Raw genomic sequence first — 18039 nt, forward strand, 5'->3', positions numbered from 1 at the left:
AAACCACACGCTTCACTGTTAACCAAGGCAACAAAAAAAGGGGGGAAAACGTAAAGGGAAAAAAAAAAGGCAAAATCAAAACTTGCAACCAAAAAAAGAAACAGGAAAAATAATTAAAAAAAAAGAGATGAACCAAATAAATCCAAAAAGAAGAAAAAGAGGAACAAAAATGAAAAGAACGCAAGCAAGAACGGGAGCCAACCCAGAACCTGCGCCTGTCACCAAACTGCTACACTGAGCTGCTGAAGCCAAGGTTGTCTCTAACACGGTCTCCCAGCTGCATTCACCAGGTTGTCGTGTCACATAGCCTAGGAGTGTGTTGTGCAAAGCTCTGGCAGGCCGTACCAGGAGAGGAGAGGAGACAGGGAGGGATGGAGGGCTTTTTTCTGTCCTGGGCCATGAGGCAGTGAAAGTGCCCAGCTGGAAAAAAAACAGACCAAGTGAGCAACTTGTGACTTACTCCGAGTCCCTGCGGCGCTGCAGCTTCACCAGCTCCCGCTGCTTCTCCTTGTACCGCCGCTGCAGCTCTGCCAGCCTCATCCTGTAGTCCAGCTCCATCGCATCCATGTTCTCAATGGCCGATTTGATGGAGTACATCTAGGGTGGGGAGGCAAGAGGGGGTGAGAAGGTCAGGACACATCCAGGCCCTCACTCAGACTGGGGTGGGGCACACCGGGATGCCCTTGCAATGGGCCAAGATCTGCAGCCTGGCAGGGAAGCAACACCAGCCGAGCCAAGGCATTCTGTGGCTTATGCATGGGGTGATATCAGCTTTAAGGGATAGCAACCCTGGGAAGGAACCTGCAGGATAAGATATACCCATGGAGTCTCCTTTCCCTTATTTAAAGAGAGAGATCAAAACATTCCATGTCTTGGAACACTTGGTACAAAGTAATTTGTCCATCCCTCCCACGAGAAGAGTCAGCAAAGAAAAAGCCCTCCTGCCACTATCTTTATTCCCTCCCTGCAAACTCCCGCTGCCTTCCTATTACAAACACCAGTTCCAGGGCTGCTCAGGGTCCCGCTGAACTCTACACTGTTGATCCCCAAACAAGGGAGGGAGGTAAACCCCACCACACGGGCTGCTGTGCCGCAAGGGACGCGCCAGCTCGCTCCGTGGAACGCCGAGCAGCGGCACGAGCGGGTGGCAAACCGCGGCCGGGTGGGCGCGCGGGGCCGGCCACATGCACCCCGTGGCTCTGTAGGCTCAGCCACGCTCAGAGCTACTCACAGGTTCATCTTTCTTCTGCATCCAGCTGTACTTTTTGTTGGGGTTGAGCTCTCGAGGCAGACGGATGGTTTTCAGACTTTCCATAAAGGGGGTGGAAAGTACTTCCATGAGCATGTGGGTGCTGGCAGCCAGCAAGCTCTCCAGCGTCGGCCGGACTGGGAAACTCTCTGGACCTGCTGGCAAGGACAGGAACAAAGAAAGCTAGAGAGGTTCACGTTCCAAGATTGCCCCTTCGGCAGGCACAGAGAGAGGGTGATGTCCCTTTCTGGACCATGGCAGGGTCAAGGAGTCTCCCAGCTACCCCTGGCCCCCAACTGAGATCTCCTGTTTTACCCAGCCATGGTAAAACTGGCAGTTCCCATCGTGTCTCGCCTCAGGAAGTTACTGGAAGGTGAGATCTTTTCAGGACCTGCCAAGCTCTTGGAAAGCATCATCTGGAGCTACTGGGGCCTGTTGTGCCAAACCCCGACAGACTGTAGACTCAGTGCCTGCCAGAAGGGTGTTACCCTGGCAGCTCTCAGCAAGCGGGGCTCCGTTTCCCTACGCATACCACAGGCTGTCTAGACATGGTGAGGGCCTTGGGAAGGGGAGAGCAGTACAAAAGCCACACGTAGCTCAGCCTCCTGCAACAAAACCCCTGCTCCAATCCCATCCAAAGTACCAGCCGCTCTGGCAACTCAGGGCAACGCTCTCCTTGCTGTCTGGCTGAGGTTACAAGAGATCCCACCTGCACCTCTGCTGCTCTGCCCGTGCAGGGAGCATATGCAGGGAGATCCAACCTGGCCCAAGGCTGGCCAGACTCCACTCTCATCACTTACTTTGCATTTCCTGCTTCCGTTTCTCCAGCTCCATCTCTGCAATTTCACTCAGCAAAGTGATTCCCTGCAGGAAGGAGTGCTCCAAGGCCTCGTCAGGTAACACCTCCACTTTCATCTGGGATGGAGTAACACTGGTGGTAGTTAACAAGGAACAAGCCTGAGGCATTTCTGTGGCAGCCACCAAAGCGTTCATCCCAGCCAGCGGGTCACCAGGCTTGATGTCCAGAGCTGGGATTTGGCAAGACATTGTCTCTTCCGTGTAGGGAGGGATCTCTGGCCCCTGCTCCCCCTCCTCAGAGGGCAGATTGGGAAACTCCCTCCCCAGGGGCACATCGGCACTCTGTAGATCCATGGCTACAGAGGCTTCCTCCCGCTGGGGTGTCAAGTCCATCACAGGTGGCTCATTCTCGGCGTGCGCAAGTGAACTGTCATAGTCCATGTGCACGGAGCAGGTTTCTGCTCCACTCCCAGTCTCTGCCTGAGCCTCTGCTTCTGCAGGACAGGCCACAACCTGGTAAGGAGGTGGGCAGCTCTGGAGGTCTTCCTGGTCCTGTTCCATAGCACCCAAGGCTTCACCTTGGTGCAAGAGGAGATTGCAATTGTCCACGTTCTGCACAGCGACAGCTGCGGCGGTGGTGATGTTCAGAGTCCCCATGTCCTGCTCACAGACGCCTTCTTGGCTTTCCTCCATCTGCACTTCTGATTTCACCCTCTCTTCCAAGGACTCCCCCTCTGCCGACGCTTGGATGGGCTCTAGCATTTTGGACGGAGACAGGTGGATGGGCTTGACCTCTGGAGAAAGCTCCATGTGCTCGGAGCTTTCGGCAGGCAGCGGGACGTCAGGAGCCAGGCCATCCGCATCGGCTGCTGCGGCGGGCCGGAGGAGGTAGGGATAGTGTCTTCCAAAGGAGGGAGGCAGGGACTGGAATGGATATCCTGGGGGAATCTCTGCAAGACATCGGAAGGGACAAGCTGTGTAACGGCCGGGTCTCCAAAGCACCTTCTCTCTCACTAAGGCATAGAAATAGGTCCCCTGTCCTTCCATCATCTCTCATCAGTTCCTGTGCCCAAGCAGTAGCTGCTCTGGGCGCCTCTCTCCCGGCCAAGGTGCCACAGGCAGCAGCACTCCAGAGGTCCCTTTGGCCCCTTTCCAGCACTCTCCTGCAACTGCAGAGAGATTTGCCTCTTGCACCCTTCTCTCACTGAGACTTGAGCCCTGAAGGAAGCAAGCCAGGCTCGACCCAAGGGAAGAAGACAGCCTACAGCCCCAGGTGCGCCTGCGACCCAGGCATCGACCCCAGCCCACCACACCACTCCTGCTCCTTGCCCGTCTCCTGCCTTTTAGAGGTGCTACTGGTTTTCTCTAGGGGAAGGGATGGAAGCAGGAAAGAGCAGAGGAGAAAAAGGGAGGCAGGCACAAAGACAACAGGACTCTACAAAGCAGGGCTCTCTTACCTGGGAACAAGGCCTGATATGGCCCGGTAGCCTCTTTTTCCAGCTCCAGTTCTTTCTTCTCCACAGTCTCAGGCGCCTCTTCCTTTGGAGGGATGGCAGGGGCAGGGGGTGGAGAGGCGGGGGGCGGGCTGGAAGGGTGGGAGCTGGGGGTGGCGGGGTAGGAGTAGGCTGGCTGCGAAGGTGGCTCCTCCATCTTTTGGATCACCTCAGCTTTGAGCACAGACACGGGTGAGGCCCTGGGCGAGAGGGGAGGTGGACTCACAGCCTTGCTGTAGGACGTGGAGGCACTGGGAGACAGCACGGGCGGTTTTCGGTGCGCCAGTCCCGGGGCAGAGGAGGAAAGGCCTGATTTGGCACTGTCCAGGCTCCGCTTCGTCACCTTCTCTTCCATATCTGCGCGCTGCTCATTCGCCTTCAATCTCTCCTGCAACAAGAACAGTGCAAAAACTCAGCATGACATCGCTACCTGCTCCTGGAAAGAGGCACAAACCTACCACCAAGCAAGACTAAATCACAGTCTGATCAAACATACACTGGGCTAAAACACATGCTCCCCCGTGCAACACCATTTTAAAGGCCCATCCGAGGAAGGGTGACACAGACCTGTGATAGCTTTACAAATTCCTAGCTCCAGGAATCACGTAAAGCGTGTCTCAGCTTGTACTTGCAACCAAAGCAAACCACTTCTGAGCCTCCAGCCTGGCAAGCACACACGTAAAATGAAGGCTGAAAACCAGATGACCACTATAAAAATTAAGTGGGTGTAAAACACCCAAATGTAAGCTCATGGCTTCCAAAATCGTTTGGTGAATGGGAGCTGACTCCAGGACCCAGTGTGATTGCTGCCAGTCTTGCAGCTGTTTCTCTGAACCTCTCAGGAGGTTTGTCTGGAGGTGACCAGGGATGAAATGAGACACAGCCCTAGGGAAAGAATCAAGGTTGTGCTGCTGTTGGGCAGCATTCCTGACAGCACTGCTCCATGGCTCTACACCAAACCCCTCCAAAACCCACTCTAACTGTGCAGGATGTGCTGAACGCCTCATATCCCAGGGACCAGAGCAGGATTGCTCACTGCATCTGCATCCTTGAGACACACTTCCAACACAGACACAGCTGCTTTTTCTTCCCAGACACTTCAAGGCCAGGGTCGTTTCACACCCAAGCACAAAGCTCCTGAACACATACCACGAGCTGGGCGCTCCTCTGTAGCTCCATGGCATGGGCTGCTTGCTGCTGCAGGATGTACAGCTCGTGCTGGCGCAGCAGCTGCTGATGAGAGAGGAGCTGGAGCTGGTGAGCATGCTGGAGGGAGCTCCTGGTTGGGGGGTACATGGCAGGCCACAGTGGGGGAGCCCGGTCCATCAGCTCCGCTGGGGAAGGAGCAGAGATGCAGTCAGAGGAGGATGGGGATGGCTGGAGGATGCAGGATGGCTCAGGGCAAACATCTCTACCCAAGTCCCAGGGTATGGGCGAAGCCAAACATTGGGCAGACCACAATCAGAAATTCAAAGGCAAAGCGTGCTGTCTTCCTCTTGGTAGCCCCACTCCCACCACTCATCTGGTTTGCTTTGCTCCCTAGGCACCCTTGGTTTGACTGCTCCTGGCTGAGCCTATGATTCTCCTAACCAAGGGCTCAAACTCTGCCAGAGTCCTGTAGGGGATGAGGAGCCACTGCTGAAGATCACACTTTTCCATCTCCCAAACACACCTAAAGAAAGGCCAGTTCACACCCACCCTAGAGCTGTGGGGGCTGTTCCCCATGGATATGTAGGCTCCTGTCCAGCCCTCTCCAAAGCCTGTTTCCTCCACAGTTGTCAAAGCATGTTCCTCAGGGATGCCCTCACATCCTTACCAAAGTGTGGCAAGTGCTCGCTGGGGATCACAACAAGCTGTCCCGACTGTGGGTCTCTGGCAAACTGGTAGGCAGAAGGTAGAGCTCCTCCCATGGCAGGGGGAAAGCCTGGAGCCATGCCCTGGTGCAGCGAAGGGTGACCAAGTCCTGCAAGAAGAAGCACCACAGCCACAGCTCAGGGGATGCCAGCAGCTCCTGCCCATACAAGAAGTCATCTATTCCGGATTGCTCCCAGATACCCTCCTTCCCTTTCCCCATGATCACACAGCAGGCTCCCTGGGTTGCATGCGTGTGAACAGCCCAGGGAAACACAGCTCCCTCCCAGGGCACTCACCATAGGGATGGCCAGCCAGCCACATGGAGGGGCTCCCTGTCCTGGGGAGCCACGGGTGGGCTGCCAAGTGCGACGCCGGGTCCGCAGACCAGCGCCCAGAGCCCGTCAGGGATGGGCCTCCCGTCACCATGAGGTTGGAGTTCAAACCGTTTGCAGCGCAGCCAGAGGGGTGGATCCGGGCAAAATCCGCCAGCTCCTTGCTCTCTCTGGTGAGGGAGGAGGCAAGAGAGAGAGTGAGAGAGGGTCTGGAGTGCTGCCAGGTCACCACGTGGCTGGAGGAGCCCAGGGGTATGGGCCAGTCTGCAGAACGAGTGCGTTTGCAAACCAGGGTCAGACACTCAAGGAGAGGTGTGATGGAGGTGGTCAACACCGTGTCCAGGATCAGACACTCCATCTGTCCATCCCTTTGGAGCAGGCATGGCTCTGCCTGCAATCCCATGGTACCCCACAGCGCTCTGTGCATCAGCAGCTACATCAGGAGGGATACAACCCTGTCCATCCCCTCTCCAGACAGGCTGTCCCTGGGCATGGCTTGTGGCACTGTGGCAAGAGAGCCCATCTCCCTCCAACCCTCACCTGAGCAGCTTCTCCTGATCCCGCTCCAAGCGCCCTGCCAGGAGGTGGCTGTCCCGGTGGCGGCTCCTCTCATCCCCACAGTCATCTTCTGAGCGTCCATGCCCTGAGAGACAACCCAGAATCATCAGACACGAGAAACAGGCTGGGGAAAGCTTGTCTCACTCTGCTCTGGGTATGGAGAGGCAGTACCCTGGGAGCGAGCTCACCCAAATGCCACTGTCTCCAAAACTGTATCAGGTCCAAGACCTGAAGGACAGGACAAGGCTGTTGATGTGATTAAGATATTCTCACTAAGGCACCCTGGTAACACCCAGGTGCATATAGTCTGGGGTTTGTAACTCCAAGCCATCAATGGACCCACTGGGCAGGACAGGCCACTCTCCCAGGACAGGACAACCAACAGCCTGGGAACAACAGGACCAACGAGACCATTCCTGCTGCAGGACAGTGGCAGATTTCTCATCCCAGAAGATGTGGCCCAGTTAAGTCTCTGCACCAAACTACACAGTGCTGCTTAGCACACCTCACAGGGAGGACTTTATCCATGAACCTTCTGAAGCACCTGCTCTCGTAAACCAGTCTGGAAGCACTGGGTATGCTCCAAAATCCTGTCCTTTCTGCATCAGGCAGAACCAACACTACAGAGCCTCACAAAACCAGCATGTTCTGCTCTGCAATCAACCTGTTAATGGGAATCTGCACCCCACTCTGAGCCATGCAACAAGAAAGGGTCTGGTGAGGCAGGGACACATATGGCAGATGAGGGCAAGAGTCCAAAATGAGGGGCTGGACGTTTGGCTGGAGAAACAGTTTGTCGAGAATCAGAACAGCTCTTGCAAATACAGTCTGGCAGAGTAGTAGCCGTGTCTGTGAGAGCTTAGGAAGCACCTTCACAGGAGCAAGGAGCAGCTCCTCACCTGGCCCTGCCAAGATGAGGTATTGGGACATCCCTCTCCTCATCATATCTGAGGTCTGCACCCCAGCTGCACGATTTTAGGCTCGCTTTTCCCTACTTGTTTTTTCCCTAGCTTCTTCTCTAGCATATGCACTTTCTCCACAATTCCCTGCTGCCCTTCTCCAGGTTTTGTTTTGCTCCAGTCCTAAATCCCAGCCCGGCTTCCAGCAAGCAGCTGGCTGGTCTAACAGGGCCAGGAGGAAGGCGTTTGCTTCCCCTCATCTCTCGGAGCCGTCTGCCAGCGCAGCCCGTGCCCAGGCGATGCCCTGCACGCTGTGGGGCTGGGTGGCACAGCACGGCCTCGCACGGCTGCACCCTGGCTCCACAGCAGCCCTGGCCAGGGCCCTCGCTCTCCCACCTGGGTAAGGTTTGGCACATGGGAGAGCAGCTCAGAACATCAAGTCCATTCTGCTGACAGGCAGTCTTTTCAGGGAGGGCTCCAGTGTGTATTTCCACAAACCTGGACAGCCCACGGGGGTTTTTTTTGCTGTCAAGTTTCCAATTCCCTCAGCTTTTACTGTCAGAAGGAATCCAGGAACAAGACAACATCTCTCCTGACTCCTCTTCCCAAGGCTCCTTCCATGAGCTTCAGGCAGAAAGCAAAGATGCTTTAAAACCTGGCACACACCTCTCCCTCCCCCAAAGGATTTTCCACAGTCACCACCTCTCCTTTGCAGCCTGCCAGGACACGGCAGGCAGTGGCTGTTCCCGAACCGGCTCCTCCTTGACTTGCTGAACAATGCCCCGTCCAGCCAAATGCTCCATCCAGCCTCAGTTTTACTACCCAGCTCCTATGACACGAGGCACAGGGGGTCAGAGCCCCAGCATCCCTCCTTGCCACCATCTCCACTCACACACAAATCCCTTCCACCAGGTTTTACCCCCTTGGAGCCCCCTTTTCCTATTTCTTTTCCCGAGTCGATGCCCACCTGCCTCCTCAGCACCAGCAATATAGATGGAGCAAGTCCTTGGTTAACTCACCACCTCCCTCCTCTCCTTGGCACGAGGTGAGTTGACCCCAAACCCTCAGCCTTTTATTAGAAGCACGTTATTTTGTTATTTCACCTCTGCTCCTCCCTCTCCCATCTCCATACCTCATGCTCCCTCAGTTTTATCATCTCCTTCTCACCCTCCCTCCAAACACACACACACACACACACACACACACACACACACTTTCTTTTCCCTCTCATTCCCGCCTAGCCCCTATCCTGCTGACAAGACAACTCCCTTTTCTCTACAAACTGATGATTGTCCAGACAGTGAATGATCATTTTGTCTATATATATGAACATGACGCACGGACCGCATAGAAAAATTCAATCAGTTATGCATGGAGGAAAGGCTTAGGTCCGTTGCCTTGACAACCAATGCCCGGCACTAAATACTTGCATTTTACTTGCCAAATACTACAGATTAGCCAACTAAAGCCTGCTTTCTCCTTCTTAAAAGGTCTAAACATTCAAGCACCGTCCACTCGGCGCAAGCAAGCTAATGTTATTAGACGAATATCTCCTAGCACACAAAGCGGGGGGAGCATTTGGGGGGCGAGAGGAGGAGAAAAGCAGTCTTGTTTTCTGTCTGAAAGCCAACTGCATCACTTAGCAACGGGCCCGGAGGCTTGCCAGAATTCAACCCTTGTTTGCAGCCTTTTAGTTCGGCTCAGTAAATTACATTTAACGCAAGCTGGGAGGGTCTGGGCCGGTTGAACGGCTGAACAAACAGCTCCCTGTGCTGCCCACGAGGTCCTGGGCCAGCTCCCGCCCGGCCGTGGGGAGGGCGGTGGGAACAGGGAGAGGGGCTGCTGGCTGGGAGGAACTGCCTCTCACCACTGCGGTGCGGGGGACGGGGGCAAAGACGGGCAAATGGGAAAGGCAAAGGCTAAAAATGGAAAGCCAACCATTGCTTGCCGGCTGCTTGCTTTGGCATCGCTCCTTGGCACGGCAGAGCAGAACTCTCCCCGTGCTGGGCAGCCCACAGGCGTTATCTTGCCACGTGAGCCAAGCAGAGCACCAAAAAGCTGGCTGGAGTCACCCCCTTCCTGCCATATCCCTCCTGCCTGTACTGTGGCCATGAGAACAAAACACCAGCACCAAGGTGGACTGAGGGGTTTCTCCATCACTCCCTTTGCTAACAGGAATCAAAACACGTGCAGAGGGGTTCTCCTTGGAGGTGGGCAGAGGGGATGGAAAGGGAGAACGGGGACTCCCTCTTGCATGGGAGTCTTCGTCCTGACTGTGGTTTACAACATGCCCTTGGCTGGGAGAGGGAGGCAAAGGGAGCTGAGGATGCTCAGGCCACAAAGCTCAGCTCGTGCCACAGAGCCTGCACTGGGTGCCTGTGCACGTCAGGGAACAGATGTCGCAGGGCAGTCCCAAAACAGGCCAGGGGAACCTACCTTTGATGCTGCTGAGGGACAGCGAGCGATCCCGGTCTGCCAAGCTGGGCCCCAGTTTGCTGCTGCTGCTGCTGCTGTTGTTGTCCTTCTGCCGGGCCACAGCCACGGCGATGCCGACGGGCAAGTGCCTCACCTCCACCTCACCCTGGGAGCCGATGCTCTCGCGGCCAAAGGATTTGGCACTCTCAGGTCTCTCGGGGTCCCTCTTCAGCTGCTTCGCTGGCTGCTGCAACAGCAGCTGCTGAACTTTGGAGGTGCCCAGCTGCGAAGAGTCCAGCTTCACGTTGCCCAAGCCACCAAAGGGGCTCTTTTTGCCGCAGCTCTGCCGGGACGCGGTCTCCTTGGCAAAGCTGCCGCTGTACTTGATGAGGCTCTGCATGGCCGACCCTTCGCCGTGGGAGGCGGGGTGGAGGACGTCCGCAGAGCCCCGCGAGCCCACCACTGAGGACCGTGGCAAGCCGCTGGGGTCAAGGTAGACCTTCTTGGCTTCCTCCTCCACCCGGGAGACGTGGTTGTGCTGCGCGGCCAGCACCGCCATCTGCGTGGTGGCAAAGTTGCCCATTTCAAAGGGCTTCCACTTCTGCTCCGGCGGTTTCAGCTGACCGTGGTCCAGGTGCTGCCGGGAGGAGTCCAAAGTGCCGTAGACCTTTGCTGCCTCTTTGGAGCTGGATCGCTGGAAGCGGTCCCGCTCGCAGGGGCGGTGCTCTGCCTCCGGACTCGGCTTCAGCAAGTCCTTGGAGGCCAGGAAGTCCCTGCTCTCTGGAGAGCCCAGCCCCGGCCGGTTGAGGAAGGGCTCCGAAGCGACCTGTCTTTTCAGTGCCATGGAGTTCGCCCTGATCACCGAGCCCTTCTCCCGCAGAGCCTCCACCCTTTTGGCATCGCTGTGGCAAGAGAAGTCCTGGGACAGGAGCGTGCGGGAGGCGTCGGCGAGGCAGCGCTCCGTGGGCGACTGCAGCACCCCCACCTTGCTGAGCTCCTTGTCCTTCGCTTTGTTGTCGCGGGCCTGCGAGGCGATTTGGATGGGCCCGCTCCTCTCGTCGTAGGCTTCGACCGAAGGCACGAAGGTGGGGGCGATGACTTTGTGCTCCCTCCCCAGCTCCTTGGCGGGCGGGAAGATGGTGTACATGCTGGAATGGACGGGCTGCGGAGGGAATGTCGTGGCCGGCGTCATCTTCCCCGGCTGCGAGGGGTGCGGAGACGGGCAACTGCAGGAGACGTGCAAAGCGCCCACGGAGGGCAGGAGTGGCTCCCCCCGCTTCAGCCGCTCGGCGTGGGCGTGCGCAGAAGGCCTCATGTTCTCATCGTGCCGGGTGGGATCCTTGGCACAGCGGTCCTGCTCGGCACCCAGGGCCTTCAGCATGGGGTCCCCGCCGCCGTTGCAGTTGCTGAGGGAAGAGCTCTGCAGCGGGTTCTTGGACTTGGGCTCCCCGGCGCCCACGCCCCGGTTTGGCATGTGCTCAGCCAGGAACGGTGAGAGACGCTCGCTGACCTTCACCGCCTTCTCCACCACGCTCACCTTCCGGTCGCTGTCGGGCTTGGTGTCCTGCGTGAGGTCTACCACGCTGCGGGGCCGGGGCTCCTCCTTCGGCTTGCCCTCCTTCTTGGCAAAGGGCAGGGGCAGATCGCTCCGGCACGCCCGCTCCTTCCCGCCGGGGTCTTTCAGGACTTCTTTCGAGGTTTTGTGCAGCTGCCCAAGGTCCTTTTCCCGGAGCAAAGTGCTCGACGTGTGATTGCCCGCGCTCCTCGAGAGCGGGGGCTGTGGGTGCAAAGCGGATTGGCCTGCATGGCTGGACAGGTAGAATCCATCTACAGAGCAAAAGCAAACAAAATCACCATGGCAAAATCACCTCCAACGCCTACTCAAAGACAGGCAAAGCGTGGCAAACTGGGAGGGAATGGGTTTCAAGGATGTCTCAGACAAGGTCAGGAAGGACCGGAGCAGAGGCGATCAGGCAGGAACCTCCACACAGTCCAGGTGGGATGCAGGACAGCCCTGTATCTGATGCATTCTGGGCCTTGCAATGCGGTAGGGCGCAGGGACTGAGGAGGTACCTGGCTGGGCTCCCCACAGCACAGTCACATCCAAGACCTACTGCTAAGACCTGGTAATGTGCCTGGTTAATAACCCCAGGGGGTTCTTGCTCTTCATCCTCAACATTCCAGCATCCAGCAGCCCAAAGGACAGAGCAAGCACCCAGAGTGACGGAGTGGAAGGACATGCAGGGACACAGACTCACCTTTCTGCGATTCAAAGAGGCTGTGCTGACCCAGCTGGGCCAGGAGAGGACTGCCAGCGCTGGGGGGCTCGAGGTGGCTCAGGGGGATGTACGACGGGTAGAGCCCGTTAGGCAGATGGGAAAAGCCTGCAGAAAACGGGAAACAGAAGAGGGAAACATGTTTCAGCCCAAGCGGCACGGCGCCTTGGAACGAGCCCCACAGGAGCACAGACTGTTGTGGCTGCCGGTCCCTCGCACGCCAGGAGCAGCAGCGGCACGCGGCAACACTCACGGCCCGGGAAGGGGAGGCTGCTCGGGTTCCCCCCCAGCAGGCAGTGACCCCCCTGCCACGGGTCCCCCAGCTCACTCCTTGCACCTCTCTGGTGGGCTGCAAACGGAGCATGCTGCTTTCTCAGCAGAGCCTTAAATCCACGGGCTAAACAGTCAAAGCACCTGGCTGATAAGCTGCCTTATCACAAGTACAGGGATCTGTGGGTGAGGGCACTCCCCAGCACACTTCCTCAGCGGTGATAAGACTCTTGGCAGCGCAGCTCTGCCAACACAGCCCATCCCCACAGCAGCTGCCCAGCACCATGGACAAGCTTTGAGAAAACACAAGAACATCTTCCACAGCAGCTCACAGAAAACACAGCTTCACTTACTCAAAACCAGCATCTTATCCCCCAGGGAGGCAAAACAAAAGCAGAACCTGCCACCTGGCCATGAGCTGATACGAAAGCAGTGTGTCCCCAACACCCTGCTGTCAGCAGTCTGGATTACATCCTGGACACTGAGGCCTCCTCCAAGAGTGGCAATCCCCTCCCCTCCCCACTCCCAGCAACAGTCTTACACAAATAATCACCAACAGCATTTCATCAGCGAATACAATCACCGTAACAGTGGCAGTAACAGGCTCTTGGCTGCAGGCAGCAATCCCTCTGCAACAGTGCCACCAAATGGCACTCGCACAACGATGCAGATCCCGGTGCTCTGTGAGAACCAGCATCTCACTTAGTGCCATCGTTCATGAAAACAGATAAAAGCCATCAGGAGAGTCTGAAAGCAGCCAGTCAAGCCCTCTGCAACCCTCTTCCCTTCCTCTCACACCTCATTAGCAACCAACCTCTCTAAGATTCAACTCAAGTCCCACTCAAAGCAACCAGGCAACAGGTTTGTCAAAGAGTCCAGCATCCAACTAGATCAAAACAACATCACGCTAAACCCCAAGAGGAGACAGAGCAGCTCAGTCCCCGAAGCTGCACGTGGAGCACCATCTGCGAGAGCTAGTCAATATTTCACATTATTTAGACAGCCAGGATCTCTTTCGCATACATGTTTGCATGCCGGCATATGTGCTGCACTGCCGTGGTGCTCCGCACAGCTCCTGGCCCGCATCCATCGCCCGACAGCTCCCGGCAGCACCGCCCGCACTCATCAACCCTCCAGCGGCAGGGCCAGGGCAGCTGCCCTGCCCACCAACTTCAACGCAGAGCCCGTTCCCTGCAGGTAGAACGGGCCGTTTAACCTCGTGCAGCATGCCGTAAGGGCACTGAGCGTGCACATACATTCACACCTCTCCTTGGTAACCCTTCGCGTCGGAGCGTTCCCAAACACCTTTTCTTACTCCAGCGCTGGGGAGCACCCAGAGGCACCTCCCCCGGCTCAGCCCTGAGCGGCTCCACGCCACAGCAAGTGTGCCTCGGCTGTGCCACCTCCACCGCGCCGCGCTGGCCGCCAGCCAGCGTCTGAAGCAGGAGCAACACATTGCCCAGGGAACCCGAGTCCCATCTGGCACAGCACATGGCTGCAGTGCAGCAAACACCCCACGCCACACCAGCCCGGCAGCCCCAGACAACCCCATTTGAGTCCCTTCCTCCAGCCAGCCCTTAATCCGGTCTGCAGCCGCCCCGGCAGGCGGGAATGCTGGCACGGAGACTGCAGCCAGACACGTCCCACGCTGCAGACACTGCCACCCGCAGATGCCCACGACATGTCTCCACTTGCACACGGTGCAAGGGCACGAAGCCACCCGCAGAGCTCCAGGAAAAGGACATGATCCAGTCCTGCTATTCAGCACAGGGACACCTGCATGCAGCCTAAGCTGGTGGTACCCAAACAGTCATTTTGGTACCACTTACACTCCTGGTTCTACTGGGGTAGCTCCCTGTCTGTGGCATCTTACCCCACCTGGGGGTAACACAGGGTCAGCCGGAGCCACAAGTGCTCTGTGACTTCCTCTGCTATCAGCATTACAACACCCCACCACGGCAACTCAGCTTCAGCCCAGGGCTGCAGGAGGAGTGGGAAGGTGGGATGAAGGCATGAGAGGCCGAGAAACCGTGGGAGGACAGTGGGATGAAAACCCCTCAGCTGCCCAGCATAAGACAACCGTTAGTGAGTCTTTTCTGGCTGCTGTGCCGGAGCAGGGAGCAGAGTGGTTACAGCAACTTTGTGTGCATTCTGAGCTGGGGATAGGCTCAGGGGACGGGCTGGGGACCTTGCAGGGCACTGTCACCACCCCAGCTGGGAAGCAGCAGCAGAACTGAGCTGATGCCACCAGCCAAGCCCCAAAGCCACCTTGCACTGTGCAGTCCTTCCCAGCACCTTGTGAGAGCCACAGCAACAGTGCTGCTCCTGGGAGAGGCGTAAGCCCAGCAGAGGGGCTCAAAACACATGCTGAAGCTTTGCTGGTGGAGAAACTGAGGCAGGAGCAGGTCAAAGACATGCCTTAATCAGAGAGCTGACCAGCAGCAAAACCAGTCAGCCACTTGAACCCCAGCCTCGAGTTTACCAGCAGCACCATGTTCCCCAGCTTAAGTGCCCAGAGGACAAGCTGCCTGGGCTGTATTTACCTGGCCAGGAACCAGAGCTGGGGCAGGGAGGAGGGATCCGAGCCACAGCTCTCCTGGAGATGAGCCCAACGCAAATCAGAACCTTGAAGCACTGCCAAGAGCACCCTTTTCTCCTTGCAGCCCTCCAGCAGCAATGCTGATGGGCTGGCGTAAGACTTGCACACAGCCCAGAACTTGCTGCCCCGCTCCCCTGGGCAGGACCCGGAGGTGAAGCTGCGCCTCAGCGCACTATGTAGCTGCATTTGCAGGAGGCGGCCGCGGGCAAGTCGCTCCCTCCTTGGATCTCCGTGCCAGAAAGCGATGCCAAGGGGAGAAACTCTACCGCAGTGAGCAACGCACAGCTCACCCCAACCATGGGCTCCTGCCAGGAGAAAGGGAGGGGAAAGGGGGAAACCACAACCATCTCCATCTGCCTGGGGCCAGAGCATTTGCTGAACCAGCGCAAGATCCACTTTGCCCAGGGACATACCAACAGGTCTCGGCAGGCTGAGCCACGCTCCTCCAGCTGACTGTTCGCCCAAAGGCGGGCTGGCACCGTGGCACAGGTAGGGAGGTGAGAGTCGGCAGCACTGCCAGCACCAGAGCAGTTGTGACTCCTATCCCTGCCACACCAGACAGGTATGCCCATCAGCACGGCCTCTGGCCACATGGGAAAGGCACTACCAATGTGAATCTCACACCAGCATGGGTACATACATCCAAAATAGCCCAGCTCAGAGGGTAAAAGGGTTTAAAGGGCAGACAGATCACCCCTCAAGCCACCTTAACCCTGCAGGGTGGCAATAGCTGGCAGCCAAAATCCTAAGCCCTGCTCAGCTCCCTGAGATACTCCAGCGGGTGTAGGAGATGGGCATGAAGGGGGAGGACACACACAGCCATCCCCCTCCTTCCCAGCTCCAAGATGATAAAACTTACCTACTTGGCATAACTGAGACATAAATCACCAAGGGCTGTTATCAGAGGAACTTTGGAGGGTGCAGATGTGTCAGCCCAGTTGAAAACACCTTCTTCATCTTCCCTCAGCTCTCCAAAACGGCACAGGGCTGGGGGGAAGAGCTACGGCCGCGTGACTCACCACCGAGAGGGGATGTGACTGATGGGGAGATGAGATACCAGCAACCACACAAACCGCACACCAAACGTCTGGAGGCCGGAGGTCGTGCCGGGGGAAGCGCGAGGGAAATGGGTCCCACGTGCTCAGCCCAAAGGGGGTTTGCCCAAAGCTCCCTGGGAGGAGGGAGGCGAGCAGAAGGGGGGAGGGCAGACAGTCATGCCCACAGCAAGGGGGCTGCCATATGCCGCTGGACCCACAGACTTTTTAATCCACAGGCTCTCTCTATTGTGGGCCCCTTCCCGGTCCTCAGGCCTGAAATTCAGCCCCAGCCGGACGAGTCAGCCAAGCCTGGGTTGTGAAAGAGCCAGGCAGGAGGGGAACATGCTGGAGCTGAACACATCTCCACTGCAGACACGGCTCTGGCCGACGAGCCAGGCTACATGCCTGATGTGACTCGTGTGTGCCAGAGCTGGGAAAGCTACTCCACCCCAGCCCGGCTGCAGGCGACCAGCCAGCACCTTCGTGGCATCCCAATGATCCTAGCACACAGGTGAGGGTTCATCCAGGCACTCAGGAAGGGTCGAGGACAGCGAACAGAAACGACACACAGACACCACTTAACGCGGAATTCACTCCCCTGGTTGTTTGCTGAACCACCCGTCAGCACCGATGCACCAGGCACAAGCAGCATCCACAAAACCTCTAACGCACAAGGCAAGCAGCTGGCCACATGTGCTGCCAGCTGCAAAGCACAGCCTGAAGCCAAACCCTGGGCACAAGCCGTCTTTCCCTGAGAAGCCACAGCCTCCTCAGCGGAAGACGGGCCCCGGGAGAAGTGAAGTAACTCTCCCCCACCAGCCTTGTCTGTCCGTTACAGGTTTCTGCCACTTACGAAATATTTCCAACTGCCAGAATCTCACCCCCATCCTCCCTGGGCTGTGACAGACAGACACACTGCCAGGAAACAGGCTGGTACCACACGGGGCTGTGACCACAAAGAGGACCAAGCCTTAAAGCCAGCCCCAGGGGTGTCCCCGATTCGAGTCCAGAAGGGCCGGGAAACACAGTGTGAGGTTCTGGGTTTATCTCCATGGGATATCTTCAACTCTGGGCACCTGAGGGAGATTCGCAGCACAGTTGCAACCAGGGTCTCAGGTGGCTGCCGGGCTCTGGCACAGGGCAGGAGCCGGAGCTGTCCTTGGCCAGAAACATGGTCACCTCTTCCCCAGTCCAGCTTGCAGAGCCTCACAGGCAGCCAACTGGGACACCAGTCCATGCCACAAACAGCTGGATAAACACTTTACGGCCTCATGAGTCTCTTTTCCCCGGCAGGGAGGGAGTGGAACAGGGAGAAGTCCAAGCACAGCGTGTACCCGCCAGCCGCCAGCCCCCGTGGGGCTCTCCCGCTGCCAGAGACCATCCCACCGTACCGGCACCAGCTACACGTGCTCATCAGCATCGCTGCATCCCTGATCCTCTCCCTGCAGAAGCAGCAGCTTCCCTGGAAAGACTCTTTTATGGCCCCTCCTCCAGCACACACCTCCTCGTCTCTGCCCCACAACACAGGGACACGCAGCACGCCGAGGCAGGGTCGCAGCTATTTCTCATGCACATATTTATGGCTGCAAACAGCTGAGAGACAGGAGTGCTGACAGTGTAAATCTCTGTTGCCTCCTCCCCTGTCTGCAGGGCAGCTCCAGTGACACCCGAGGCATCAGAGCCGCCTTGACTCCATGCCACACACGAGACACCAGCGATACGAGTCCCCAAACCGGCCAGGCTGAAACCAAAGCACCCAGAGCCTGGAACACCGTGAGGGCCAGTCCCTGTCCCCATACCCCCAAAGCTGCTGCTTCTGTTGCAAGCCACTGACCTCCATCCCAAAACCCAACCCTTCATATTCACACTCCATGTGTCATGGAGCTGGCAGCTCCTTCAAAGACTTCATTTAGAGCCTCCATCCTTTGTGTCCCTGGAAGGCCTTCAATCTCATCCCCCAGATCCAGCACAGCCAGGTCAATTTAACTCCTCATTTAATCTTCTGAGGGTCCAAGTGAGCTCAGAGACAGCATCTTCAGGCGAGGGGTCTGCACTCCCAGCCTCTGCCAGCTTCACCACCACCACACTCCTCTCCTTCAGCTGCAAAAACCACTGTCTAAAAGCCAAGGCAAGACCCCTACCCCCAGCTCTGCGCAACTCTCGATCGTTTCTTTTAATTTTATTTTATTCCACGTGGGAATCTTGTGTCCAGGCTCTTAAGTGGCTCTTGCTCAATATTTACTATTGCTCGCAGCTGTG

The 18039-nt window shown here is 57.3% G+C and overlaps 1 protein-coding gene across 3 annotated transcripts in view; it reads right to left on the bottom strand.

The window, feature by feature from the left end:
• Positions 1-18039, bottom strand: part of TNRC18 (trinucleotide repeat containing 18) — a 56342-nt gene that overhangs the window by 27321 nt on the left and 10982 nt on the right. For 2 of the 3 annotated variants that reach the window (XM_061991985.1, XM_061991983.1), the window contains exons 2-11: positions 11857-11982; positions 9620-11425; positions 6267-6369; positions 5691-5896; positions 5357-5503; positions 4690-4874; positions 3505-3928; positions 2050-2997; positions 1232-1407; positions 461-597 (exon numbers count right to left, since the gene is read on the bottom strand). In XM_061991985.1, coding sequence (XP_061847969.1) covers positions 461-597; positions 1232-1407; positions 2050-2997; positions 3505-3928; positions 4690-4874; positions 5357-5503; positions 5691-5896; positions 6267-6369; positions 9620-11425; positions 11857-11982 — 4258 coding nt within the window. The remainder of the gene's footprint in view (positions 1-460; positions 598-1231; positions 1408-2049; positions 2998-3504; positions 3929-4689; positions 4875-5356; positions 5504-5690; positions 5897-6266; positions 6370-9619; positions 11426-11856; positions 11983-18039) is intronic. The other variant, XM_061991986.1, reaches the window with a different exon arrangement.

Source organism: Colius striatus, chromosome 3, assembly GCF_028858725.1.
Source record: "Colius striatus isolate bColStr4 chromosome 3, bColStr4.1.hap1, whole genome shotgun sequence".
In the NCBI taxonomy this organism is placed as follows: Eukaryota; Metazoa; Chordata; class Aves; order Coliiformes; family Coliidae; genus Colius; species Colius striatus.